The sequence below is a fragment of the Xiphophorus hellerii genome, chromosome 1, assembly GCF_003331165.1.
Source record: "Xiphophorus hellerii strain 12219 chromosome 1, Xiphophorus_hellerii-4.1, whole genome shotgun sequence".
NCBI classification, from domain to species: domain Eukaryota; kingdom Metazoa; phylum Chordata; class Actinopteri; order Cyprinodontiformes; family Poeciliidae; genus Xiphophorus; species Xiphophorus hellerii.
In genome coordinates, this window is record NC_045672.1 from 24,194,170 (window position 1) to 24,206,988 (window position 12,819).

The 12,819-nt window shown below is 36.2% G+C and overlaps 1 protein-coding gene across 3 annotated transcripts in view; it reads right to left on the reverse strand.

The window, feature by feature from the left end:
• The window catches only part of mitfb (melanocyte inducing transcription factor b), a 34,867-nt gene extending 27,106 nt beyond the window's left edge, over window positions 1–7,761 (reverse strand). For 2 of the 3 annotated variants that reach the window (XM_032580772.1, XM_032580697.1), the window contains exon 1: window positions 7,511–7,761. In XM_032580772.1, the coding sequence (XP_032436663.1) occupies window positions 7,511–7,614 (104 nt within the window). In that variant the 5' untranslated portion in view covers window positions 7,615–7,761. Of the gene's footprint in view, window positions 1–80; window positions 311–7,510 lie in introns of those variants that run through there. The other variant, XM_032580862.1, reaches the window with a different exon arrangement.
• Window positions 7,762–12,819: the final 5,058 nt, after the last annotated feature.

Sequence of the window (12,819 nt, forward strand, 5' to 3'; positions counted from 1 at the left end):
ATTCAATAGGGATATATAGCAATAAGGTAATAAATTAAAGCAAGAAAACAATATCAGAGATGCTGAGGATCTGTACTCACAGAAAGTCAAATGAGCAGGGTCTGTACACTTGCACTCCAGCAGCCTCCATATTTGTTTGTTTTTTCCCTGAAGGTGCACCACCCGCCCTTGGAGAGCAGTGAAAGTCATGCTGGTGGGGCCGCACTGAAAGTGTGTCACAGGGGGAGGCTCCAGGACCCGGCCTGGAATCGCCAATCGCCTCACAGAGTCAGAGGCAGAGGTCCGGCCCCGTCCAGAGTCACAGCAGAGGAGAGTGAAGGAAAGGGCCGGAGCCTACTGGAAACATGCTGTCCAACAGCACGCTGTACAAAGCCGCACAGATACTGTTTCACTTAGAGACATGTGCTGACACGTGTTGAGCGGGGTGTCCTAAATTAAAGTCGTACACCTACATATATACACATAAGATCATGAGCAACGAAAAGCTTTGACTTGTGTTATGGCACAAGTGTCATAACATTTCTGTTTATAGTTCTTTCAAACACATGTATGACTATGCACTTTGTAAACTTTGTTCAGAAAGCTTGTGAAATGGTCATCTAAAGAGTCAACTTCAGCTTAGCTACACATATCAGCATTAGACTATTTCATGGTAGTCATCGTTCATAAAAATCAATACATCTTTCTGGTACAGATAAAATAACTATTTCTTTCGAGTAGCAATGCAGAAATACATAAAAATGAAATACTGTTCAGGGTTACCCTCAGAAAACTAGCTAAGCCTGGAGGTAGGGTTACTAGGGAAGTCCACCAGTTGCCCCACAGTATTTTTGTGTTAAAGAAATGTTAAAAATTGGGATCAAGTAAAGCTAAGTGGCCCGCCAGGCTTATAATGCATAAGGGAAAACCTCACTGTTGTAAAATGTGATGTGATGAATATATCTGCTGCAACTAATGTTTCTCTCTTTTCTCTTTATGACCCGTCACAATATCCTCGTCCCTCTCCATGAACTTTAGCATCTCTGTCACTCAGACCTACATTAGTTGTTGATATCCAGGACAGTGAAAGTCCTGAAAGTGAAACTGGACTTAATGTATTATTTCCCTGTACAGGGTGAACGCAACTGTCCACCAAACATTGTATTCAAGCCGTCTTTTGTGATTGCCAATATATTGAGTAGCTCTTTCTTTTTTAGATAATTTACTTAAAACATTATTATTTCTGACTGCAGGTATCAAGGTATTTCTTGTGATGAAAATTAGGTTTTTGCACTCTTCAAGTTAACTGACACTACTCCACAATATGCTCACTATAATCAGCCCAAATATCTCCAGAATGAAGTTTTTTTTTTTTCCCTAAATGCGGCAGGACTTTTTACAGGGTGCATTTCATTCATTTCTATTTTCTGTCTATGAAACATGTAATATTATGTGCAGTGAGACTAAACCACCATAAAAATATTTTGCTATAAAAAGAATGCATGTTGAAAACAGTGTGAAAGAACAAACTGGTGAGATCTCAAATTAGAAAGCTGTCAAGAAATCACACTCCTTAGATAAAGTCCTGCAAACGTTATATGCGTGTAACAGCCAGGTTCCTGTGCCAGCTCTCCTCTGAGACAGAGGCAACTTCCATCCACAAACACAACATTTCAGTTTTTCAGACGCTTCATAGGAGTATGACCATTTACTGTATATTTTGTTTTACAAAAACAAACCATCAACAACCACTAGCAGTTACAGAATATCAAGAAATAAATAAGATAATTAGCATACAAAAATTAAAAACATCAGAAAAGAGGTTCACAAGAAGTCTAGTCCAAAACAGCTTTGGACTAGACAAGACAGAAGGTAGAAAGTGAAAATATTATAAGAATACATGACAATGACAAAGAAAATGTTACTCTTAAAGTAATAATTTGAGTACTGAAATGAGTTTATCAGGATCTTAGCCAAAGTAAGCAACTATCCAGTGGATTTTTGCTCAGCTGCAGTTTCTAAGTGGAAATAACAGCTTGTAGGCATTCAAATTATTATGCTAGAAAGAAATCGCAAATATTCATGGAGTTAGTTTCTCAATAAACAAATATCTTGTCTAATCTTCTTCCTGTCTTTTAAAAACTTATGCTGACAGTGCCGGGAACAAACATGTCATTGAAAGAGAACCCGCGAGATACGTAAATGGTAGAAATCATCTTTAGTTATATGCTCTAATAGCATTATCATGCTGCAGCAATTTTTTTTTTAGGTGCAGAGACGCACTCTGTGCTGCAAATTTGTTCAGCTTTCTAAGTAGCTTTTTGTAAGTGTTGTAGTTCCCTTGGTCTCCATCAGAGGCAGACAGAGTTCAGTATTATTGAAACTCTGAATGTAAACAAGGACATGTAGTTCAGACAGTTTTTTATTCCAGTTGCACCACCTGTCTGTGTCATTTAGCTTCTTGGTTCAGATCAGGAGTGAAACTTGCCTGCCCTCTTATCATCACCCTCCTCAAGAGAACAAGCTGCTCCCAACATCATCTTTCAGCCAGTGACTCTACCGTCTGTTGCTATAGGATGCCAACAGAAGTACTCATAAAATTCAAGCATCTTGCAACATATTCTGTGACGACAAAGTCTCGCCACTCACTGAAATTTAGATTTTGGTTAGTCGTGATCTATTTTAAAGCTTATTATGTTCGATGAAACCATAAACAAATTTTGTGGTTATTGTTTTACTGTATGAAAAATCAATTCCCTGCTTATAATTTGTTTGTTAGAACTGTTGTCACGCTTTAATGTTTCAGATCAAACAAATTATTTTAATATCAAAGACATCGATAGCAAATACAAAATACAGTTTTTAAGCAATTGTAGTAATAAAAAAAGCTTGACCTATGTGTAAAATATACCCTCCTTGTAAAATCGAGAATTAACTCTAAGAGTCATTATCCACAAAGGTTTTGTGGCCGAGTTCAAAAATTTTATTTGCTTCAGATAATGGATTAAATATTTCTCCATGACATGTTTGAAGCTTAGGATATTGTTTTAAGCCTAGATCAGATTTTAATTTATCATAGAACAGTTAGATTTATATCGAGAATCAAATATGCACATGGACTCTATTTACAAATCAGGTGTTTTTGAAGGTAGATGGTTGGTGTATTTGTTTTCTTTCCTTTATTTAATCAGGCAAAACCCCATTGAGTTTTAGATCTCTTTTTTAAGAGAGACTTGGGTATAAATCTATATTTGGTGGTACTACAGTATATAGGGTTGACAATAAATGCACACTGTACTCTTGATGTGTAATTTGTAAGTCTTTGCAAACCACAAATAGCTTTCCTTGTATTTTACAATTGTGCACAACGTTTTGTTGGTCTATTGCAGAAATGCCCAATAAAATACAGAAGGTTATGCTTTTACAAGGAACCAAAAATGTCGACTACAAAAAAACAGCAGCCCAGGCTTGTAGTATGTTTGGCAAATGCCCTTCTGAGCAAGTTTTTCAAGCCCATAGATAGTCTGAATGCACAGTATTGCTGTGTCCCATGCTAAATTATGTAACATAAAGAAGAGGTGAAGCTTTTAAACTTTCATTTTCAGTAAGATTTGGTGTGCAAAAAAATCCACTGTAGATGTAACACTTCTCAAGTGCTAAACATGCAGAGTTTATTTACACTGCATAGAAGACTAGCATAATGCCTTCATCACATCTATATGTAGGCACAAAAAGTCTCATGCATGGTGTACGGCAGCACGCACACTCTGTCAAACTGATTTGAAGATAGCAAGAAAACAAAGAAATCTGTGAAATTTGAGACGACATTTTGTCGCTCTCAAGATCGCTAATTTAAGAAACGGCTGAGCCAGCTGTTAGAAGACATTGATGAGTCTAATAATATCCAGAGTGCGCAATAACACATCACAGTCATCATGACTATTATTGTGCTGGGTCATATTCATGTGATGGGAAGAGGAAGTGGGACACCTTCATTCGAAACAATGCTTCAGGCAGCTTTACGTATTTCTGAAACAATGCCATCCAGATAATTCGACTGGGATTTGCCAATGCTACAACCCTGCCTGCAGTAACACAGCTCAGACTCAGCCACGTGTGTGGAACAGTGTAATGACATTTCACTAATGAAGAAATTGAAGGCATTAGTTTGAAAAATGCTGAACTGGGTTAAGGGTTGGGACTATCCGAGAAGATGTTTCCCACTCTTATCGTTAAAAACAAGGAGCTGAAGTGCAAATCCGCAGCAAGGGAAATAAAAACAAAAATCTATTCAGTCTGATTTTGATTCGTTGAAAATAAATGAGGCCAAGTTTACAGCTTGTGTGAACATAAGACACGAGATAAATGAATGCATTCGTCACAGTAAGTCTCATAAGTGTTTCATTATGTATTAAAATCACAGAGAGAAGAGCCGCATTTTCACATAGGTCCCTTCTTATCTAACTTTAGCAAACATTTCATAACTGAGGTCAGAATGTTTCACAGCTTGTTCAGCATGAGGATTCAACAAATCACTGTCAGTCAAGTCAACATGTCAGTCTTTTTTTTTTAAATTTTCTCTATTCTTTGACAGTGTTGCTTAAGAAAAAAAAGGAACAGTGAGTTAATTCATACTGTGGTGATCTTCTGACTTTTGCTTCATTCGTCACAGAGGCTTATCAGGGTTGTATCGACTTGCTTCCATTTAGATGCCATTTTCAAAAGTATTAAACAAACATTCTGGCAATTATGGAACCTCTGGGGATAAATAACCAAGGAATCCATTACATTATTACCATTTAAATGTTACACACAAGCAGACGGATATAAGAAATCATTTTCACAGTGAAAAAGGGAGAAAAAGGGTGAGAGGTAAAATCCTACCACACATCAGACCTGAATCAGAAGAGACATCTTACATTAATACACTGAACTGGGAAAATACTCTGTTCTGTAGAATGGTGTGTTTTTATTTAGAAGATAGCAGGCACTTTTGTAAAATTCAAATTAAGGTTGGACAATAATGAGCTCAAAATGTTATTTTATTGGCATGTTCATTTAAATGATGCCACAAATAAAATTGCAACTCAACACAGTCTTTTTGGCAACACTTCTATCGCTCCATGCTGGGGAATGGTCAGATTCTCACAGTATGATAACCAGGCTTTTCCCCAGTGTGTTATGATAAGCCTTGTTGGGTAGTCAGACTTATCTTCACCCCCAGTCCCATGGCAACAGTGCATGATGGTGTGTCTGCACTTGCACCTAAATGAGCCACACAACCATCAAATTACAAACAGGTCTTTATCATCCAATCAGAGAATTCTTTGCAAATACTGCATTGGCTTTGATAAAAAAAAAGACCAATCACAACCAGGAAATCAAAATATTGGATCAAGCAGTAGACATTTCTAAACAAAGAAAAGTTATTACAATCAATACTTGAATTTTGTACCCCAAGAATATTTAGTTAAGCATAAAAATATGCTTGCGCATCATAATATTTATTTAAATATATTTTACTTTTAAAATGTGGCTAGCATTATATATCTTGTTTTAAGATCCACTGGCTCATTACTCAATTAGGACTTAACTGACAAGCAAAATGTATATTTTGATTGTATTTTTTGTATTTGCCTTCTTTAAGACTAAATAGTTGGTGTTTAGATGTTGTCAGTAATGTCTTCCGATAACACATAATTACCTAGTCATACTAAAAAAAAAACAATTTGTCAAATTTTAAAAACTTTTAGCACAAAAACATGGTCTGTCATTGGTAAAGTGAGCAACATCCCTACAACTGGGCTTAGCAAGTTTTCTGGAGGAAACTCTAAAAAGGGTGAAAAACAAATTCCACAGTTATACACTGACAAATATTCCAGACCTTATTTTTTTCTCCTTAAAACATAGACATAACAAATATCCTTCCTGTTTTTAAAATAACACAGGATATTACTTATCAGATTTACAACCAAGCAATCTATGGGTGGGCATATTATAGTTTATTCAACGTGACTACCGTTCAGTTGAATTTGTTTTTGTTGGAAACAACTAAAAAGTATCAGATATTTCTACAGCCAGATAAAACTCTCGCCAGTCATTTTCTCTGGCATATTTTTTTTAAGTTTGAAAAGAAGGAACAGCATGAGGTTAAGTTTTGCTGGTTTTAAAACCAGAACTTTTTTAAATCTTTGTATGCCTTGCACTAGAAAGCAGCCAATGCCGTCAGCATACAGCCTAGAGCGCCAGAAAAACTGCTCTAAAAATAAAACTTGGCTTTAACTCAAATAGGTTACATCACTCCACCTATTACATCTGGGATTCCCAAAACTGTGGGCTGAGTAATTACATTTAAAATGATTCATAAAGCATTTATTTGTTATGATTGTTGCAAGCTATGAAAACTATTGGTCAAATATAGCGGTTTACAGAGGGAAATGTTTTAAATTAATTTTTTCCAGTTAGACATTGTGATTATGGTGCACATCTATAATCAGTCATTTGGAAGACAGCAGACTTGACATCAAACATTCACTGACAACCTCCACCAGCAGGGAAAGCCACAAAAGATCATTGTTGGTTGTTTCACACTGTGTGCAAGCAAAATAATGAAAAGTTAAGTGGAAGGAAAACGTGTCGTAGAAAAAGGTGCACACGCATCAGGGATAGCTGCAGTCCTGTGACATAGTGAAGAAAACCATTCAAGAGCTTGAAGGAAAATTGCAAGACATGACTTGAAATGGAGCCAGTTGCTTAAGACATAAAAGTATTCAGGACTTTTATGTCTGAATACTTTATACAGCAATGCAGAAGATACTCCAAATAACCACTGAGTGCAAATGTTGCACAGTACACGACATACAGTTCAGTAATATATTTTTTAATACCAACATTTTCTAAAAAAACAAACAAAAAAAACCCGATTTTGTAGTTTTCATTAAATTAGAAATGGATGCTTGAAATACACCACACTTTTTAAATATAATTCTTGACGTGTATTGACTTTTTATGACATTTGTAATTTATATGACAAGTTCTGGTTATATCGCCCTCATTTAACATCATGAAGATTTAACATGACGATATGAAGGTGCGAAGAAGCAACACTAATCATGCAACTCTTAGTGGTTTTTCAAATGACTCAATAATAAAACACCACTCCCCATTTTGTTTGAAGAGTATCAACCATCCATATGAGCAAGGCTGAACAGCATCTCACAAAAAAAAAAAAACCGGGACCTGTCTGCACTTCTGTGAACTAATATTTGAAGTTGATATTGACAAGACAACACCCAAATGTTGCATAACTGACTTCATGCCAGCAGGATAACCAAGCGGACTGAGTTCAGCTGCAGAGGTCAGTGGTGGGAATAGCTCTGGATACATCCCTGCAGAAGCCTCACCAACATCATAACCAGCCTTCGGGACAGCGCTCAGAAAAGTCAGCAGCCTAATTATCACTTCAACTCCAAAAGCCGCTGCAGTCTTGTAAATAACTGTCCACACTCTCACAGAAGCGCGCAGAACTGACCTGTTTTTCAGGGGCTGACTCTTCAACTCGTAGTAGGTTTTAGGCTCGTCCTGGAGGTCCTCTCCAGCCTCGAAGTCTGGAACTATTCCCGATTCAGACTGCATAGCCGCGACTGTCAACTTCTGAGAAGCGCTAAAACCTTAATCAATTAATACAAGGAAAAAGACGGACGATGTTTGCACCACCGTAGTTCGTGGAGTAAAGCAGCCGTCAACACGAGCCGCCTCTATCCAGGACCAGGAGCTCTGTAGTCCGCCACAGCAGCGAGCGCAGGGCGGTTGATTGACTTCAAGCCGACTAAGAACTACGAGTACCAGAATGCACCTGCTTTGAAATGTCAGCATGGTTTTGATTGGCTGCAGCAACGGAGGCGCAAGCCCAGGCTGATTGGTACAATTTATACTCAAGTTAAATTGCCTTTCAGTAAAATAAAGAAACAGAGGTAAAGAAATGCACATTGAAACGAGAAATACATTAAAAGAGTAATACTAAAATAATAGCAATGACATGCATTACATAAAGAAAGAAATGTAAAGCAAAAAAAATAGCTAATATATAATTAAGAAATAAACTAATTACCGTTACTAGGAAGATGAAATACTCAATAAGTATATTAGTTATGTTTTAAAGGACCCAAATGTTTCTGAACTTCTCAGGTTTTAAGGAAGTTGACTCCAAAGTAGAGGAGTGTGCAATTCTGAACCAAATACAAGGACTTTCATCTTTTCTTTATTACCAGGTTTTCACTCACTTAGTGACTGTAATGGAGTGCGGTTATATGGTTACACAGATATTATAAATTGTGTGTCATAGGCGGCTTATACATGTAGTACTCATCATTTGAGGTAGAAGGCAGCCTTTAGGAACCCCATATATGATAATTGTTTACTCAGACCTTTATTTGTCAAATTACACATTTTTTGGGCCTACCAAGTAAGATCAAGGTTGTGGAAAATATAGACTGATTCACTAAATGACTTATTGGATGGTAAAATTATGACCGCCTAATAACCTGCTCTTTGGTTTGTACTTGAGCTCTATGTTTACGGTTTTGGGACTAAACAATTTTACTTTATTCTTTCCATCCTTAAAATGGAGGAAGTTCTGACCAGTTTGCTTTAGTAATAAGTAATTGTGGTAAGAATGGCAAGTCTTTTTGATATTTAATCAAAAGCTAAACTATCTCTAATTAATATCTCATTATATCTAAATTAGGAATTTCTTCAAATAAGAATTTAATCTCAACAAGCCTCAGCATAGGTAGAAAGAACATAATAATACATGCTTTGAGATAGCTGACATGGTAATTATGAGAATGGCTTATAAAAATGTCAACTTTTACTGGGAAGAACTGAATCATGGATATTTAGTATGAACATATAAAGATTGTTCTGGGTATTAAATCTTGGAATCCTGATGTCTGATTTTGACTTCTATCTATTTTCCTTTGATATCATCGACACTAATCCTGACCGTGGTTGTATGGTGACACACAAATGCAAGTTTTTGTGTTATCTGTTTACATATGGTATGATATTTAGAAATACATTTTAATTTCTGTCAGGGGGGACATATGGATATCAAATATTTGAAAAAGGCAGCCACAAATTGCAACATGCTGGAAAGCACAATTAGAATGATTGCATTAGATAATAAAATCAATACTGGATCAATAATAATATAATGGCCAAGGGGTCAAACATCTTAACTGGATAGATTTATATTTTAAACCACTTCGAAATTATGACTCAGCTTATCAATTATAATAAATTGTACTTTTTAACGTAATTGAAAACTTTCCCTCACTGATTTAGCATAGCAAGATAAAGGATAACCTATAGACATACTGTAAATTTTTAAGCACCTACAAGGACATTCATTTTTATGTTAAAACACTAAAACAGTTCAAAAAGATCTTCCTTACATGACACGAATGAATTTGTTTTCTGAAATCATGCAGGTATTTAACCCAGCATGAGCAGGAACCTCTGGAGGTCCAAACTAACTTAAATGACTTTGAGTCCTCTCCACAGTCACACACAGTTCACTACATTAGTTATTAGTCTGCTCATTTGAACTCTTATCTTCCACTGAGGGGCAGTATAGTTCTAAAAAATCCTTTTTTTTTGGCCTATACTCACAAAATGGAAATTTGGTGGAAGTTTAATATTTGCATTCTCCTCATCCTGTTGAACTGGTTTAAAGCTAACTTTTTAATAATAGTGCTACAGTGGAACTGGGCTCCTATTTAGCAAGCAAAGCCTTTTGCAAACTAAAAATAAATCCTGAATTGACAAGATTGAAACTGAACTTAGACACAGGGATCGTAACAGGATCAAAATTCTTTATCTGAGCAACCTGATTACTTGGACACAGAAGAAAGAAAGCTCACAGTCAGGGCATAAGAAGCATATGCTGAAGGGTTTTGCGTTCAGTTAAAAATGACAAGGCGCACACACAATAGACCAGACACATGCATTATTCTAGATGTTGTAGCTGAGTGAATGGATGTACTGATTACCCAGAGCCCCCAACTGTGTGAGACCCACAGAGTGTGCAGAATACAATGCCCTTTGTGATTTCTCAAGTGGGTGTAGTATGTAAATATTTCATACATCTGCATTTTATTCTGTCTTTGATGCACAGTTTGATACAATGAATGCAAAGTATTGCCCTTATTTTACTAATAACCACAAAAATTATGGTTATATGAACTCTTCTCCTGCACTCACCATATGGATTTTCATATGGAATATTGAGACAGCCATTGAAGAAGGTAGGCTTTGTGTGTGTTGAACTATTCCTGTGTTTGTTTGGCCATACATCCTGGATTATCAGGCTGTTGACAGACACGGTGATTATCCATTTTTAGTTTCCTTGCATCATTTGAAAATCTTCTAGAGATGATGATGCCATGCACTCCAAGAAGGTTCTGAGGGCCTCGTTAAGAACATTAACCAACAGCATCATAAACCCTCAACAATATTTAAACATTAGCATCAATAACTTTTTCCACATATTGGCGACCTCCAGATGTGTCTCTTCTCTGACAGAGGGGAAGAGAACTTTCTTCACTGTACATGGTGGGAAGATTCACGGGGCTAAAGTTCCTGGAAACTCTGATCAACCAAGTTAAATATAAATGATGAAAAACCTTCACTTGCTTTTCCTTTATTGATGTTATTTGCAATGCAAGAAGTTGTGTTACCAATATTACTAGCAATACAGCTTTAGATGGTTTGACTCTCTGAGTAAATGTTCCCAAATTAAATGTTAAACTCTTCTAAATGTTTTAGTGAGATTATATTGCTGCAACGAGAGATTAATTCATTATAAGGCTTTTTACACATCCTTTGACAATCAATTTGAAATCAAAAATGATTGCCATATGAAGTCAAATTATTATTAGTTTATTGGCTAATGATGAATCTATAAAAAAAAAAAGTCAAATAAAGGACTATTCCATCCTGTTTTATTCAATTGTTAAAATGACACAAGGACAGTAACACAAAAATTTTATCGAAAATGAAAGTAGACTTTTGCCCCTGACAATCCAATTCTTTCTTTTACATTTTTGTCCTAATATGCACAGCAATTAATTAAGTAAATAAATACAAGACACTACTTTTATTCTGATGTAAAATAATACATTTAACTGCTTTCATTTACTAAAATATAACAGTAATATTTTAGTAATCTGGTTCAAAACAACATACTCACTAGCAGCACACTAATAATGTGCACCACTACACTGACCTCAACATAGCTGGAAACAGGAGCATAATTGCAGAGCCAACCACAATATTGTTTACACAACTGTGCACAGATAACTATTGTAGGCTCTGACAGCCAGAGCAAACAGAGTCAGCTAACAGTGATGATATAGGATGATATGAAAAGAGAAATGGTTTTGCTCTGTGCACAAACAATTGGCTATAACTTTTGCATGGACGCCAACCAGTGATCAGAGGACTACAGTTATTTACAGCAGCATATTTCTCTGGCACTGGTCTCCAAATAGAATCCAGAAACTACCGCTATGTTTATTTTAGTTCTCCAGAACAATAGTACATATATGTCACATTTGTGTAAAGTAAAACAAAGTATAAATCCAACATCTAACACAATTCACCACCAAGAAGCCACTTTTAAGAATAGTCTTTTGAAAATATGAAAAGATGAAAATGTGTGAATGCATTTTGAAACTTATTTAAAAGATTTAAAGTTAAAATTGCTACCATGCTGTTTCTTAGCTTGTATGCCAGTGCATAAAAAAGTGCATCAAAGCATGAAAAGAGTGAAGTTTTTTTTTCCATATAAGTACAGGATATGTCCTGTAGGAACATCTGAGCATCTGGGAAATTACATTTCAGTTTCACTTTGAGTTTCAAGCATCTCACATGCTGAGGTAAGGGCAGTAAAGCAATTGTTGTTGCTTTATGACATTGTGTTGTCCTGCATTGTTGAAGCATAAAATACACAATCATGTCATTTCAGCCATTTTGTAGATAAAGAGATGTTTAGATCAGAAATACTCTTGGCCATAATATATGTTAGTAACCAAAATGTGACACAGATGAAATTCATTCCAACTCCATTTAGCATAGTTCTGTTGATATAGATTTTAGATAAGGCATTTGGCACCAGGATCTGGCTGTTTACAATGAGACGGTAGCTGCATAAACACCGGACTGAGCTTGAAACAAATGCAAATGCACATCTCAAGTTACCTTGTTAACCCCATGCCATAGAGGTGTGAGCATGTTATCTCCATATCACTCTTTGCTGCTGCTGTGTTTAGCTGAGGGCTTTCGTTTTTGTCTTGCTCCGCAAAGATAAAGATTAGATTTCTGTAATAAAAATTTATGTTACATCTGCATGCCTTCTGGTTGTAATCTTCTTCTTGGTTTGCTTTTTTATGCACTTGGGTAAACTGTAAAATTTTCAACTTTTTCACAATTCAATTCAAATCATAACATGCAAAGAAGAATATTTAGGAAGCTTTCTTTGTGTTTTTGAGGTACACCAGGCAGTATAATTCAAAATACTGTTTTTCAGTAAAGAAATCATTAAATTCCTAATGAATGTGATAGCAGTAATGAGGAAACCTCCTCTTTTGTTTATGTGATCTTTTTTTCTGTAAGGACTCATTGAACAGATGGTTTTGGGGGATCTTAATGAGATACTCATTTATGAATAATGTCAGAAATCCAAGAGTGTTGTGGGGGGGGGGGGGGGGGGGGGGGGGGGGGGCAAATAGGGCAAGCCTGCCACTGCTGACACTCCACAGCTTTGTCTATATGCAGCTC